This window comes from Bicyclus anynana, chromosome 24 (assembly GCF_947172395.1).
Source record: "Bicyclus anynana chromosome 24, ilBicAnyn1.1, whole genome shotgun sequence".
Lineage (NCBI taxonomy): Eukaryota > Metazoa > Arthropoda > Insecta > Lepidoptera > Nymphalidae > Bicyclus > Bicyclus anynana.
Genome location: NC_069106.1, coordinates 6,873,198 through 6,890,644, shown reverse-complemented (window position 1 = coordinate 6,890,644; position 17,447 = coordinate 6,873,198). Strand labels below are relative to the sequence as shown.

At 40.3% G+C, this 17,447-nt stretch overlaps 1 protein-coding gene across 1 annotated transcript in view; it reads right to left on the bottom strand.

Annotated features, from left to right (window-relative positions):
* Positions 1 to 3,798: 3,798 nt before the first annotated feature.
* The window catches only part of LOC112052615 (4-hydroxybutyrate coenzyme A transferase), a 30,587-nt gene continuing 16,938 nt past the window's right edge, over positions 3,799 to 17,447 (bottom strand). Inside the window, exons 2-10 of the mRNA XM_052888938.1 lie at positions 17,051 to 17,213; positions 13,579 to 13,717; positions 12,618 to 12,708; positions 10,320 to 10,508; positions 9,640 to 9,766; positions 8,621 to 8,709; positions 8,118 to 8,237; positions 7,083 to 7,229; positions 3,799 to 5,917 (exon numbers count right to left, since the gene is read on the bottom strand). Of these exons, the coding sequence (XP_052744898.1) occupies positions 5,733 to 5,917; positions 7,083 to 7,229; positions 8,118 to 8,237; positions 8,621 to 8,709; positions 9,640 to 9,766; positions 10,320 to 10,508; positions 12,618 to 12,708; positions 13,579 to 13,717; positions 17,051 to 17,213 (1,250 nt within the window). The 3' untranslated portion in view covers positions 3,799 to 5,732. The remainder of the gene's footprint in view (positions 5,918 to 7,082; positions 7,230 to 8,117; positions 8,238 to 8,620; positions 8,710 to 9,639; positions 9,767 to 10,319; positions 10,509 to 12,617; positions 12,709 to 13,578; positions 13,718 to 17,050; positions 17,214 to 17,447) is intronic.

Sequence of the window (17,447 nt, the reverse complement as noted above, 5' to 3'; positions counted from 1 at the left end):
ACATAGACAACAGATTACATTACAAACTGACAAGCACAGATTGTTGACAAGTTTCTGAATGTTTCCTTTTTAGCCGTTTGTGGTTTCCTTCCTGAACCCAGCACAGACCACAGAGTACCAACTGCAGACAACAAAACAAAACAAAACAGATCATAAAAAAGTAGTAGATTTTTTATAAAAATTGATAGGTTCTGGATACACTGATGCAAGGAACATAATATTTACTCAGGAGCACAGATGTATTAAAATATATAGAGGTGTAAATACTTGGACCTTGCTCACGAGATAACCGCCATTTGGAATGTTCCACTAACTTCCCAACTCTGCTATCTGGGATGAGAATTTAAACTAAAAATTATCATATCATATCCCAATTCAGGATTCAAACCCTGGATCTCATAATCCAAAACCACATAGGCTAACCACAACCACCATCAGGACCAACAAGGCAGATAAACTCTCCCTTCTTAATTTAAGCTTAATTGATGATGATTTTTGTCAATATTGAGCAATTTATGATATGCCTACAGATACTGGGGGTGTAAGGGGGAGGCTAGTACCAGTCAGTCTCCCCAACTGTCAACCTCACCTGCTCGTGGTGCACCCTGCAAATGGACCGACGAGGCTCTGGCGACCGACGAATGGCGGTATATCCATTCCCACAGGCTAGATTACGAAATGCCTCAGGCCGGTGTCGGGCAGCAGCGACACCGGCGCGAGTAATCTAGCACTGCGCTGACCAACCCGCATGCCCAGCGTGGCCAGTATCGGGCAAAACTTTATATGGACAGAACAAACACAACACAGCCTCTAGTCCCCGGCAGCCCCGCTATCCCTGGCTCTGGCAGCGGTTACGGTAACGGCGGGGCAAGGGGTGTTAAGAATCTCCGGCAGAGATTCCGCTGCCAACCCCGACGACTAGACCTGGCAACATACAACGCACGCACTTTGAGGTCCGACGAAAAGGTGATCGAGCTGGAAGAAGTTATGAGCAAGTTGCACTGGGATGTCATAGGATTGTCTGAAGTCCGAAGAGAGGGGGAGGGCTCGATAATCCTTGAATCCGGCAACATGCTCTACTACCGGGAGGGCGACCAACAGTCCCAGGGTGGTGTCGGATTTATCGTTCACAAGTCCCTCGTGAACAATGTTGTAAAAGTCGAGAGTGTGTCGAGCAGGGTAGCGTTCCTGGTCCTCCGAATTACCAAACGGTATTCGTTGAAGGTTATACAGGTTTACGCACCGACCTCGACACATCCCGACGAGGAGGTAGAGGTATTGTATGAGGATATTTCTAAAGCCATACATGCCTCAAACTCTTATTACAATGTTGTGATGGGGGATTTTAACGCAAAGCTGGGCGAACGTAGCGGTTCAGAGTTGAAAGTGGGACGATTTGGATATGGTCAACGGAACGACAGGGGCCAAATGTTGGCTGACTTCATGGAGAAGGAGGGCCTCTTTATGATGAACTCCTTCTTCAAGAAGCCACCACACAGGAAATGGACCTGGATGAGCCCCGATGGTTCCACGAAAAATGAGATTGACTTCATCTTGTCTACCAAACGGCAAATATTCAACGATGTTTCTGTGATCCATAGGGTGAAAACCGGTAGCGATCACCGAATGGTTAGAGGCACGTTGAATATCAACGTTCAGCTGGAACGGTATCGACTGGTGAAGTCTACGCTCCGACCTACTCGTGCCCATATCCAAAACCCCGAGTCCTTTCAACTAGAACTGCAGAACCGCTTTGATTGCCTAGCAAATTGCGAAACTGTGGACGATCTGAACAACAGGTTCGTGGAAACTGTCCATTCCGTTGGGTCTAAGTTCTATAAGACCCACCGTACGAAAAGAACCAAAAAGTTCTCAGACCATACACTTAAACTCATGGAAGAGAGGCAAGAAATGAGATTGCAGTCTTCAGCAGATGCGTCAAAATACCGACAAATCAGTAGACAGATCTCTAAGTCGCAAACCAGCGACTTGCGAAACTTCAATACCGAGCGTATTAAAAATGCGATTGAAAACAATCGCGGCTCGAAAGTTTTCGCCAGAGATCTGTCTATTGGACAGAGGCAGCTGACGCGTTTGAAGACCGAGCACGGTAATCTGATTTCTTCCAAGCCCGAGTTATTAAGTGAGGTCGAGAAGTTCTATGGACAGCTATACACGACTACTCAGCAGCCTGTTGACAACTTGGCTAAAGACCCCAGAGCCAAGTTGACCCGACACTATACCGAAGATATCCCGGACGTCAGCCTATACGAGATTAGTGTGGCTCTCAAACACCTGAAGAACAATAAGGCGCCAGGTGAGGACGGAATCACAGCAGAACTCCTGAAAGCGGGTGGAAAACCGATACTTAAAGTCCTTCAGCGATTGTTCAATTCCGTCATTCACGAGGGCACGACGCCTGAGGCGTGGCATAGGAGCGTGGTGGTTCTGTTCTTCAAAAAAGGTGATAACACCTTGCTGAAGAATTACAGACCCATCTCGCTGCTAAGCCATGTTTACAAATTGTTCTCGAGAGTCATTACGAATCGTCTCGCTAATAGGTTTGACGACTTCCAGCCTCCCGAACAAGCCGGTTTCCGAAAAGGCTTTAGTACCATAGACCACATCCATACGCTGCGGCAGGTTATACAGAAGACTCACGAGTATAACCAGCCACTATGCTTAGCGTTTGTGGACTATGAAAAAGCCTTCGATTCGGTGGAAACCTGGGCTGTGCTAAGGTCATTGCAGAGATGCCGAATTGATTACAGGTATATCCAAGCGTTGAAGTGCTTGTACGAAAACGCCACAATGTCAGTCCGTATTCAGGATCAGACTACGAGGCCAATCCAGTTGCAGCGAGGAGTGCGTCAGGGAGATGTGATCTCTCCGAAGCTATTTACCGCCGCACTGGAAGACGTCTTTAAGCTTCTGGACTGGGGCGGACTTGGCATCAACATCAATGGCGAGTACATCACTCAACTGCGGTTCGCGGATGATGTAGTCATCATGGCACAGACTCTGGATGACCTTAGTACCATGCTCAATGACCTCAGCAGCGTTTCTCAACAGGTGGGCCTAAAAATGAACATGGGCAAAACAAAAATAATGTGTAATGCTCATGTATCGCTCCACCCAGTTATAGTTGAGAACGCTGCACTCGAAATTGTAGACGAATACGTATACCTAGGACATATGATCCAGTTAGGTAGGTCCAATTTCGAGAAAGAGGTGACCCGTCGAATCCAACTCGGCTGGGCTGCATTCGGGAAACTTCGCGACATCTTTTCGTCCGAAATTCCTCAGTGCCTGAAGACAAAAGTCTTCGAACAGTGCGTGTTGCCAGTGATGACCTATGGTTCCGAGACTTGGTCGCTAACTATGGGCCTCATAAGAAGGTTCAGAGTCACACAGCGGGCGATGGAACGAGCTATGTTAGGAGTATCTTTGCGTGATCGAATCAGAAATGAGGAGATCCGCAGAAGAACCAAAGTCACCGACATAGCTCAACGAGTTGCGAAGCTGAAGTGGCAATGGGCGGGGCACATAGTTCGAAGAGCCGATGGACGTTGGGGTCCCAAAGTGCTGGAATGGCGACCCCGCACTAGTAAGCGCAGTGTTGGCCGACCCCCCACCAGGTGGACTGACGACATCAAGCGAGTCGCAGGGATTCGCTGGATGCAGGTGGCTCAGTATCGTGATGTTTGGAAGTCCTTACAAAAGGCCTATGTCCTGCAGTGGACGTCCATTGGCTGATATGATGATGATGATACAGATACTGAATAATAACAACAGATATTATATTGTTAATAATACATTTTATTCTGATTTTAAAGTTAAAACATAAATACAATATAAAAACAACTATAAGGTTTTACTAAACATAAAAGATTTAAAAAAAAAATTACAATGCTTAGCTTACATCTATTAGTGGTGTACAAATAGTATTCAACATCAGTATATTTCTATAATTATTTAGGATCATTTATTTCCACTTCTATTACAACATATAATGTTGTAAGGCAACGACAAAACATAACATTTCTCAGTCAAAGTCAAATGCATTTTTAAATTCGAATTTAAAAAAATAAACGTGCTCCTAGTGTTCTAATATCGTTACTTTTATCTATGGTTACTCCTAAAGCAATTACTAGATTGTAGAAATTACTACACTGGTAACGCTAGGCTATAGGCCCCAACTACATTAGCAACTTTTTGTTACGGTTACATCAATTTTAGTGCAAATTGTAACAACAACAACAATTGGGCTTATTAGTTTATAATCCCACATTTGCAACCATAGACAGAATATAAAACTTGCAAGTTCTTTAATACTTAATAATATAATTAATATATAATTCCTTTGTTCGCCAGTGATATTAGAGACTGGGATTATTGTAGCTTTTAATTCTTATAGTTAGTAGTTCCGGAATAATTATTTATTGTCAATAGTGTAGCCGAAGCATAGTAGGTACTTCTTCAAACAATGTACAAAATTGCATCTTGTATTTCCAAAACAGTCAGCCAGTACAAGAAATGTATATTTCCTTTATTTCCATAGCAGCAGGCAAAAAAAAAGATTCCTAGCGGCTTACCTTTTAAAAATCAATACAGACCTACTCGTACATATTAATGATTATAATATATTTTATACGCTCGAAATAGGTACATAATAATACCACAGCATTTCTATAATCATTAAAATAAACGCCTGTGCGCATGACTGAAAACACATGCTCGGGTTACTTATTAAAAAAATTCAGCCTTCGCTACTGTTGCATAGCCTAGCTTAGCTTACCTTTGATACATTTCTTAAACATTATTACTTACAGAATGACTCTATCAGAGACAGTCGAGATAACCGTAACCAAAAGAATACCAATATCCTACGTTGTTGCTAATATTGTTAGTACATAAATTCTAAAATAAATTGACAGATCTTATACTTTCTATCTTTTTTACATAGTTTTAAAAATAAACCACTATTATTCTATAGACTCCACAGTATGTAGTTTTACAGGATGGTCAGAAACAACCCATGGCGGTGCAATCAGCAATACCGCTATATCTTTCATTGAGTTGGGACGAAAAAGTTGGGACTTTGACAACAAGTCCCGTAGACGCGCTCTTAACGGCGCTCATTTTTTTTAAACAGAATATTTGCCATATATTTTTTTTTATATGACCAATATTTCCATTCCCCTCCAATTAGTCAGGATAGACTGTGTTAGGATTGGGTACGACAATAGACCAACGGGGCGGGGATCGAACCGCCACCCTCGGTGATGAGTCCGAACGCTCTTACCGTTGAGCTATTGAGGCTATATAGGCATATAGGCTCATTGTCATTTGGTAATGGCGGTCTTAATGTCATTTGTGTAAGGCGCTGTCAATTTTAGTTCAGGTTTTAGCCGTGGGACTTCTTTCGCGGCGCGGAGTCTAGCATTAATGCATTGGGGGCGCCACATGCACTTTTTAACCGACATAAATTAGTTCCTATGATTACCGCAAGATGGCGACGTATTGTTCATTTTTCTAACCAGGTTACAAATAAAATCAAACACACAAAACAATGTGCGTTTAACCAGTTAGTTACAAAAACGCTAAAAGCCTTACATGTTAGCACACTACAATTTCATAGGAAAACTGCTTAACAGAATGTATGTCAACGTCAAATAGAACTGTCAATTCAGTTTAGGCTTTGTGTACACTAGCAGCTTTGTCTATGGTTTTTAAGGGGCTGGCATACACTTGAGGCGTTCGAAGGCGGCTTTTTCGAGAGACTCGCGGTGGTCGGGGTGAGAGATTTTAATGAGTTCGTATGCGCGCTGTCGCAACGTCTTGCCGAATAGATTGGCGATGCCCTGCTCGGTGACCACGTAGTTCACGTGAGCGCGAGTGGTCACCACACCAGCACCTGGGTAGCATAAAATATTATGTTGTAGTCATCAACACATATTCGGCTCACTGCTGAGCACAAGTCTCCTCACAGAATGAGACGGGTTAGGCCTTAGTCTACCATGCTAACCCAATGTGAATTGGCAGACTTCACACACGTAGGGAATTAAGTAAATTCTCAGGTATGCTTCCTCACGATGTCTTTCTTTCAGTACTTTACTGAAATTAAGATCACCAATGGGCACACAAAAGACTTGGCACCAATCAATCCATAGAAACCTCAAGTAATAATACATATGCAGATTTTATTAAGTACATTTACGTACCCCCTCCGCGTGTACAAGCTTTTCAACTAGGGTAGGCATTAGTTGTACAAATTGTATAAAGTAAATCCTGTATCTAATACAGGTTCGCAAAGAATCCTTGGGGTATGCAGTACATTTATGCATCTATGAAGTGAACGCCACTGCCCCACCCCCCACGTCAGCAAAATAAAGCAAAGCTCAAATTCTACATACACATTGTTAGTATGCATTTATATTGTTTATCAGTAATCACCGAAAATATGTTTAATTTTCAAAATGTGTAAAAAAAGTAAATAACTACTGATGACGTTATCACCATGCAGTGAGCACAACTAGTCTTAGTTTTAATTTTTGAGTGTTGTGTTTTTATAGTCTTAATTTTAATTATAATTTTACTCAAAATAGTATTTGGACTTCTCGTGCCAAACTTGTAATATATTGTACCTATAAATTAAATTATTTACCTATTAATTTTGTGAATCAGCTTATAGTTGTTTTTTCTATATATATAGTATAAACTTGATATCTCAGATTATTTTGTACCTATGAATTAACGGATATCTATAGCTAAGTAGTGTGCATAATATGTAAAAATTGTGAAAATCTTTTAATAGCTAAGCATTAACCTAATTTGTCAATGTAATTAAATTAAGCATGAATTTAATGTATTAGCGGTTGATTTTCCTTAATATATAAATAAATAACCTGTCATTAAAAGTAAGCAAAGCAAAGACCCACGCCTCCCTTTATCGCTTACGTAATACTTAAAAGTTAGCCCGCTTCCATCTTAGATTGCTTCATCACTTACCATTAGGTGAGATTGTAGTAAAGGGCTAACTTGTAAAAAAAAAAACAATTGAACGCTCAGTTCGTACTCACCAACTTTGAGTGTGGGCACGATCTTGGACTCGTTGCGCTTGGTGGTGGACACGAGCGCTATGATGGGCTTGCCGCGTCCGTCCACCGCCTCCGCCGCGCCGCGAATGAAGTCCACTTGCCCGCCGAAACCGGAGAACATGCGGGTACCTGCACATTAAAAAAAAATAGTTTTGGCTATGGTAACTTATTATCTTTCGATGGCATAGAGGAATTAGAAAATGGACATGCATCGCCCTCAAATTCACGAAATTGTCTGTCGTTTTTTGAGGGGGACGAGGTAAACTCACACATCGAAAATATTTAATACCATTAAAAATTTTCTATGTCCATACACTACACACAACTATAAATTTGACTCGCAATACACACACGCGTAATTTTTACTACTAACAAACACATTGCTTAGACTATCCACAGATTAAATACATAGAATATTCTAAATATAAAAATAAAATAAAATTAAAGTTTAAATACTTTTAAATGAAACGTTACTCTATCTTTTACTAAACTACAAGTTTTTGGCCGTTTTTTATGCCATTTAACTACACAAACTGGCATTTTTAGGGAGCTCTTTACACGACTAAAACGATTACAATGGAGAACACGCACGGAGAACATCTCAGGCAGGGAAGGTGAGTGTTAATACATTATAAAGGGTACCCTTAAACCTACTCTCAAGGTATGACTCACAAGTCCTGGAACCTGCTTGAGGAGTTTCCTCTACCAGAAAATAATGGTACAATCATTGTCGCTGTTATCCATCACAATAGGCCTTTCATAAGGACTTCCAAATAACACAGCTTTGAGCGGTTAAAACCACCCATATTGGATTAGTGTGGAGGGTCTAAGCTCCATATATCCTCTTCTATAAGGGAAGCCGGGCTCTGTTTACAGAAGTCAAGAGGCTATATCCAGCAGTGAATGATGATAATAATGGTAATAAGATAGCCTTGGCCTTGTGATGAGCTGATAAAGATAAAGATGATGATGATGATGATGATGATGATGATGATGATGATTATGATGATGAATCACCTATAGAGTCGGCGCAGATCTGTCCGGTGAGGTCGACTTCGATGCAGGAGTTGATAGCGGTCATGTCAGGCAGCAGAGACACCACGTGCGTGTTGTTTACGTAGTCTATCTCCAGCATTTCTGAATCATACAATAACACAATCAAATACGTCGCTAAGGGGGGGGGGGGGATGCAGGGGCCGGAAGCAGCAGCTACTCCCACTCTTCTATCTGTAATTTTGTGCATTACTGAAGGGATTAAAGTGCTAACTTAATCTACGGAACCCTACACGCGTGGCCCAACACGCACTTGGCCGGTTATTTTTCTTTAATGTAATTATAAGATTGCAGTTTATTATTATATTTTAACTATGAAAAATCTGTAATTGGCTGTAAAGGGAAATTTTGTATAATTTTATATTTGGTAACGCTGTTGCTTTTTCTAAACAATAAATAAAGTGATCCTATAGGGTTCCGCTTCTTTCCCTTTAGGTAAGGAACTCTAGAAATAAAAATTAACTCACCAATGAAGGGATTGTTATCGACGAAGTCATACAAGTCCCGATTTCCAACTAAAAAGCTACCAACAATTCTGCCTTTGTGGAACTTCTTTCTGTAAAGAAAAAATATATATTTTAGTAAAAGCATTTACTTTTTAAAATGAATGCTTCATTGGTGAATCTAGCTCGCCAAACCGCATTGGAACATATAAGGATTTTTTCTTTGTGAGATACGGAATCCTAAAAACTAAACTAAGCATAAACCTATATAGTAATCGTAGAGCTTACTGTGCCGTGGGAGACTAACATTCCGAAGGACCACAGTATAAAAGTGAATAAATATTATGACTTAACAAAAGAACCAACTAAAAATGCTATGTGGTTAGTACGCCATAGAAGTAGGTGTGAGAGGATTCCCAGCAAAATCTCTCTATAATTGGTCAAAGACCTTGGCATCTCTAGAACTGCAGCAATTTCTATAATAGAACGGGTATCCAAAGGATCTTACTGAATTTGGCTAGGCAAGGAGAACAACAAGAGCGGAGATGGGGAGTGTTAATCGATTGTCAAGGAATTTCTTAACCCTACATAAATTGGTCACAAGTCCTGGACTCTACTCGGAGTATTTTTCTCTGCCACGCGATCGCGACAATGCACGGTGAATCCATGTAATGCTAAGATGTTCATATCTGGTACCTGTTGTTGCTGACTCAACTTTGCTTGACGAGGTCGATGACACCAACCCTGAAGATCTCCTTAGCCCTACGCTCATTGGTCACAAGTCCAGGGCTCGGAGTATTTCTCTCTGCCACGCGATGGACCCGACACCCGCACGGTGAATCCATGAATGCTAAGATGATCATCTCTGGTACCTGTTGTTGGTGACGCATCCTCGCTTGACGAGGTCGATGACAACAATCCTGAACATTTCCTTAGCCCTACGCTCGTTGGTAACAAGTCCAGGGCTCGGAGTATTTCTCTCTGCCACGCGATGGACCCTGCACGGTGAATCCATGTAATGCTAAGATATTCGTCTCTGATACCTGTTGTTGGTGACGCATCCTCGCTTGACGAGGTCGATGACACCAACGCTGAACATCTCCGAGTGGATGCCCAGGTCCTTGTGGTTCTTGAGAGCCGACAGCACCGCGTCGGGTATGCTGCCGATACCTGCGATAGAACAAATGTGAATTTATTTTTCGTTTAAGTCGTACATTGATGTGTATTAAGTCGTATGTCTTTTTTAACCGACTAAGAAGTGTTACGTTTTTCGAGCGTATCTTGTATGTATGTAAATGAACTATGAAATATTCTTTATTACCTCATAATTATCTTTGAAACCGCTGAACGGATTTACATAATTAAGATACGCGTTAGATTCATCGTAGCAACCCAAGTGTCCTTAAATAGATTAAATTGAAAAAATAACAACAGGACGATTGTAAAACGCTATAGACTCGAGGTGATATTTTTTATATACTACAATATGGGTATCAAATTAAAGGGCTTATCATGATTTTAATTGGTAAGTCACAAGTCCAGCATTCTGCTCAGAGTTTTTCTCTCTGTACCCGCACGGTGAATACATGAAATGCTAAGATATTCGTCTCATAAATTTGCAGATTTTACGTCATTTTCGGCAGTCAGACCCACGAATAATTAAATCTTTAGCCGTGAACATAGTTTTTTTAATCTGCGAATACAGGACTTTAACTGTACTCACCCATCTGCAAGGTAGCACCGTCCACCACAAGGTTCTCTCCGATCAGCTGGCCGATCTTCGTCTCCTCAGGGCTGGCGGGCTTGCCCCCGTGCTCAGGCAGCGGCGTGTTGTCCTCCACGGCGTAGTCTACGTGCGATACGTGGATGATCGCATCGCCGAATGTACGCGGCATGTTGATGTTTACTTGAGCTGTAATAACAGGACAATGGGGATGATGACTAGGTTTGAATATATTGATTTTTATGATACATTCGGGTAAATAGGGTCAATGTTAACTAATTTTTATAAAAAAGCAAACATTGTCTGGATATCTGCAAAATAAATGAGATTATCGTAATTAGATGAAAATTCATACAGTTTTAGCTTCCTTACATTAAATGTGACATTATTTAATATGTGAACTATAAACATAAACGCACAAATAACAAAGATATTAGTGATTTTGTTTGTACGCTCATACAAATCTAACGATCATTACATTGCCTACGACGTCATTAGTTCGTGCCATTTTGTATGGGGCGTTTTTCAGGAATCCGCAAAACCCAGAAGCTCCGAAAGTAATGATCGCTGATACCCTGTTCCTTTTACAAAATTGCTTTACTATTAGCGTACTCTTAATTTATATACAAATTAAAAAACTGTCATCATCCCTATTGCATTAAATGACTAAAACATTTTGTTTCAATTTAGTTTTTTTTAAAGTCCATTTTGGTAGAAACAATATATGTTCATTCCATTGAATATTTACGTCCTTCGAAAATCTAAATATATAAAACTCAAAGGTGACTGACTGACATAGTGATCTATCAACGCACAGTCCAAACCACTGGACGGATCAGGCTGAAATTTAGCATGCAGGTAGATGTTATGACGTAGACATCCGCTAAGAAAGGATTTTGATCATTTCTACCCCCAAGGGGATAAAATAGGGGGTTAAATTTTGTATGAAACTTTGTTAATTTTGCGGCGGTTTGGATTTTACTCTGTATTAACACGGGATGTATATGGGATAATATGGGATACTTTTCATCTCGGAAAAATCCATGGTTCCCGCGGGATTTGTGAAAAACTTAATTCCACGCGGACGCCCGTTAGTTCTCTTATAAGTAAAATATTAGTATAGACAATAGCACGGAACTTTTCGTGCGTTATACGACTTGCACTTGACCGGTTTTTTTTGTAAACCACCACCAGGACCACGTACCAAAGTAGCTAGCCTTTTAGCCTTATCTGAATATTAACATTATAAGGTACAAAGCGACAGCTTACAATGGTAGCTTATCCTCTATGTAATCACCACCCAGCAGTTTTACTTTAATTAGGCATTCGCTCACTATAACTCGGTAGTCATCGTATCGCCTTGCTTGTTAGCTGTCTCAAAGTGAGGTGGTGCAGATAGTGCAGGATGGCTCTAATGAGCTACAACCTTAAGATTTTTTTTATTTATTAAGACGCTTATATTAGCTTCACTTGTAACTATGTAGGTATGTAAGAAAATCAAATCTTGGAATCCTAATCGAAATTAGGATGAAATTTTGCACATGCTCCGAGTTCTGATGACAATACATGACTAGCTAAGAAACGTCATTACAAATCCAATATGGTGGCCTCCCCAATCTCTTGTAACTACGCATGTAAGAAAATCTTGGGATCTTAATTTGACCCAGTCCCCGGTCTTCGATTAGGTTGAAATTTTGCACACGCTCTGAGTTCTGATGACAATACATGACTAATTACAAATCCAATATGGCGAACTGGCTGTTGGGTTTACTGTCAGGAATACGAAAAAAAATCACGTGACTTAAATCCAATATTTGTAATTTTAAGTGCGTGCTTGCGTGTTTTGTTTTTTAAACTATTTAAAATTATTATTTATTTTCTTAACCATGGTGCCTCAAAGCCGATTTCGGCTACAGCGACGCATCAGACTCCTCAAATCAGGGTAAGAAACTCGGATGTATAGTTCTCTAGTGTGCTTTCCAGTGACTAGTGTACCCTATTTTGGCCTTAAAAGTGCGACTACATAGGGCACAGGTTAGCACACCATCACAGTAATTGTATGGAATTGCGGCAGGTGGACGAAGCTTAAGATCATCTCGCTGCCGATCTAAGTCGAGTCGACGTTGTTGCTCAAACTCCTTTGTCTTGTCTTTCACCGTTTGTCTCCACTTTGCACGATTTGTAGTCATGTCCTCCCAACGCGAGGGATTTATATTACATCGTTTTAAGTGTCTTTTCAGAACATCTTTGTACCGAAGTGTGGTTGTTCTTAACCATATAAGTGTGGGAAAAACTCACCTATAATGACCTGTGAGTTAACAAGCGCAGCTCTGACACAGTCTACTGAAGTGCCCAAGCTGCAGTATCCGTGCTGGTCTGGTGGAGACACCTGCAGAGTTGAATACAAACAGGTTTTACTTAGACCAAGTTCATTGTACTTCTATAGAAAAACATCACTATCCTTGTTAATGTATGTTAGTCATGCTATAATTAGTAAACGGCAAGACTATTTAAAATCTTGTTTTGTTAATTGTAAGTATTCCGAGCTCCTCTCCGAATGAGACTCGTGCTCAATAGTGAGCCAACTATGGGTTTATAATTTAATGATAAATGATGATAATAAGAGTTAACTGTACGGTTCCCGGTGTAAGAATAGGGCCGCTCCATATGTGGAATATTTTGGCTGGTTGTTGGTTGTTTGTAGTTTTGAGGCTTCGGCCGTGGCTAGTTACCAGGCAGGCGGCCGGTCATAAAATTACTAGCCAAAACCATTGACCTCTTATAATAAAAGGACGCACAGTCATGTAGAAAATTTCACTTAAAAACTGGCCAATTTTGCTCAGTTTTAAAATTCAGAAAATTATGCCTAAAGGCCTTTAAATATAGTCCAATATTCAATAAAATCCTAAATTCAGAGTAAATTCACCCTTAAGTATTGAGTTTAAGGTTGAATTTGCAAATGCGACTACTTGAATTGAGTGCCAAGAAGTTGTGTTTGGCACTCATTGAGTGGGGACGTTTTTTGGTCGCTGATTGTGCATCCACTTTTTAATAGGAGATCGATGGCCAAAACCATTAAAAATATGTCAAAACAAAAGGTTGACATAATGTTTCTGACCACTTAAGTGGGATAAGGAAAAGGAGATGATGATGATGATGATGATGATGATGATGATGATGATGATGATGATGATGATGATGATGATGATGATGATGATGATGATGATGATGATAATGATGATAATACGAATAAGCAAACCTGAATAAGAGCGATGTCGGGCTTAATGATCTTCCGGTGGAAGAGCTTAGGGATGTCCTGCAGGAAGATAGGGATCGCGTCCGAACGACCCTCCGCGACGGACTTGCGTACGTTGGCTGCCATGAACAGTGATACTGACCTGAAAGAAGTAAGAAGATAGGCACATAGAGCGCATGGAACACAACTTTGTCGTAACCGTTCTAAATACAAAATTCAAAAACGAATACATTCTCGAGTTAGTACGACACGAATCGCATCAGTAATTTTCAATATTATTCAAGAAAAATGGCGTCTTATTGTTTTAAATATTTATAAACATTTTACAAAAACTAAAGAAATAAGATGGAGATTATTTTTTATTGGTTACTAGCTGACGCCGCGCGGTTTCACCCACGTGGTATCCGTTCCCGCAGGAGTACAGGGGTAATATATAGCCTATAGCCTTCCTCGATAAATGGGCTATCTAACACTAAAAAAATTTTTCAAATCGGACCAGTAGTACCTACCCTACATGTAAAGTGGGGATGTTTTTTTTTAATAGTCTATGTCGTATCGTTAGATAGGTCTTCTAAGTAGCAATTGCTATTTAAAGAGGTTTTAAGCTATTTATAATAGGTAGTCGATTAACTTAAAAAAACATGGCGACGACGACGTGGTGACGAAATCGCATGGGACCTCATCCATCTGCTCTTCGAACTATGTGGCCTGCCCATTGCCACTTCAGCTTCGCGACTCGTTGAGCTATGTCAGTGACTTTGGTTCTGCGAATTTCCACATTTCTGATTCGATCATGCAGAGAAACGTAACGGGATTACGCGATAAATGTAAGATACTATCTGATACATTCAATGTCAAATACCTATGTCAACAGCACAATTTTGAGGCTCGTAAAATCTAATAAAACATCCCACCTGATAAAGTCACTTACATCAAAGGAAAACTTTATCATGCATTTAGATAAACCGTTGAATTGATATGAATAAAAAATAGGTATTTGTGGATTGCGATTTGCGCTGATGGATTACATAATCTTGTCATATATGGAAATATAGAAGAGATAATATGAATTATGATACTGCACGCAATATATGTTTTTGTCGTGCCGCTTTGTGGATTTTAGATTTTAAATGGGTTTTTTTTTCAGGAAAATTTGACGGGTCAAGACAGACCAACGCCCGCGACTCCGTTCGCATGTCCGTTTTCAGGATCACGATCAGTAGAAAACCTGAGTATATCTGCGCATTCCTAAGAAAAAGGGTCTTGACAGACATACAGACAGACGGACAACTAAGTGATCCTATAAGGGTTCCGTAGGTAGTACAGTAAAAAATATTCTTCTTCTTAAGGTGCCTCTCCGACTAGCGAAGGTTGACGAGTTCAAGAAACTGTCTGTTTCTTGAACTCGTCTCAATCCTTCGCGAGGCGAAATAATTGTGCGGCGCTCGCGATCCCGGTCCACTCTCTGAGACTTTTCCATACTGACGACTAGGGAAAATAGTGCAGTGGTTTCCCGTTGCCTTCTGCACGTAAAAAATATTACGTCACACGAATTACATGATTTCTGACCACTTGGTCACATATTATGCAGTAACATCGTTACAATTTTTTGTATTTTTATCAGTTTTGAGGTTTAAGGTTGAGAACAAGTGAGGTTTTGGCATCAGATTACATTTATTACAGCCTCGACTTAAATTACAACATGATTGTACATAATAGGTAACAATTGTATTTATATATTTTCCTGGAAGCCCTGTTGCGAATTACGCCCTTACTTTAATATTGTTTTCCGTTTTTATTATTTTAAATAGAAATAATATTTTGATAGTCTAGTTTTGTTATAAATAAAAAAAAATAAAAAAATACAACCGACTTCAAAATTATAAAAATTATTACACTACACAAGGTAAATGTTGTAAACCGTTAAAGAGTTCCCTCGTGTGTGTTTCGACTCCATCATCAGATTGACTCCAGACCTTCATAATGGTTAATGAAAAAAATATACAACGCTATAGTTGAACTTACGATTTTTGAAAGTTCCCCTTATTTCTCCAGGATCCCATCATCAGATCCTGACATGATTACGGGACCAACTAGAAAGCATACTCTCTCAAACGAAAAAATATTTTTTCAAATAGGTCCAGGCGTCTTCGAGTAATCGGTGAAAATACATAAAAAAATAAAGTTCCGACGAATTGATGACCTCCTCCTTTTTTAAAGTCGGTTAAAAAGAGTTCACCCTATACTCGTACTAAACATTTAGACCACGGACGTGATTTAGACCAATGAGACACTTTAGTTTATTTCTAGTAAATTTTTATTTTTATCTCACGCCAGAAAGTTGGTCGATTTAATCAGTGTTAGTGCTTTTATACATTGTATAGGCCAGAAGTCAGTTACGTCATGCCTGACATAAGCGATGAAGCAGCCTATAAGAACGCGCTTGCCTATAAGATGCCTATTCACTTTTGACTTGAAGACTTGACTTTTCCCTACGTACTATAACAAGGGTACGTATATGGACAGGAAAATCGGAAAATGATTTTTTTTATTCTTTACAAGTTAGCCTTGACTACAATCACACCTGATGGTAAGTGATGATGCAATCTAAGATAGAAGCGGGCTAACTAGTTAGGAGGTAGATGAAAATCCACACCTCTTTAGGTTACACGACATCGTTCCTAAACGCTAAATTGCTTGGTTGTACGTCTTTGCCAGTAGGTGGTAACTATCTACGGCTGAAGCCAGATGTGGACCAATTAAGAAAACCTGATTCGGCTCAGCCGGGAATCGGACCCAGGACCACCGTCTTGTCAATCCACCACGCACACCACTGCGCCAGGCCGTCAATATTCCATAAATTCGCAGTACAAGAGCAATGGACGTCAATCGGCTGATTATGATGATTTTATGTTAACTGCAGCTATAAGTGTTATCGCCGCGTTGCAACGACTTGCGGTACTGACGGCTTCAGTGTGCTCGTGGCGTTCGAGCCGTCCACATCCCTTGTTGTGTAATTCTTTATGGGTTACTTGGGATAGGCGGGTATAGTGACTTGAGTGGGGGAGTGTTAGATATCTGTCAAAGGCGCTTTAACCCTACACACAACGTTCACAAGTGCGCGACTTCACTCAAGGTCATTCTCTGCCATTCTAGGGTCACATTTTGGTTACAGTTTGATTTGTTAATGAAGTTGTCCTGACAAATCTATACTAATATTATAAATCTGAAGAGTTTGTTTGTTTGTTTGATTGAACGCGCTAATGTGGAACTACTGGTCCGATTTGAAAAATTCTTTCAGTTTTAGATAGCCCATTTATCGAGGAAGGCTATAGGCTATATATTATCCCCATATTCCTACGGGAACGGGAATCACGCGGGTAAAACCGCGCGGTGCCAGCTAGTGTTGTATAATTTGTTGGACATTAGTTTTCTTATTTTTGTAATCACCTCTGAGTCTGCTAAAATAAGTTACCTAAATATATCCTTATATTCCGGGGCGACGTATTTGGCGTCCCTTTCTGTATGCATGTGGACCACTTTGATGTCGCGCAGGTTGCCGTCCTTGCCAACCTCCGTCATCGCGTCCAGCAACGGCACCGGGGTGGCCGCCGCCCCCTGGGCGTATACCGTTTGGCCTGGAATTAAAAAAAAATACTTTCAAAAAAAAACATTTTTTTTTTTTAAATACCATACCACTGAAGACCACAGTAAAAGTGAATAAATAAATATTTTGAGCTAACAAACTAAAAATGATGGAATTTTCAAAAAAAATTTAACAAATAACAAGTTGCGTGCTTTCTATCTACTTCCTACTATCATTTTTTTTAACCGACTTCAAAAAGGAGGTGGTTCTCAATTCGGTCGGATTT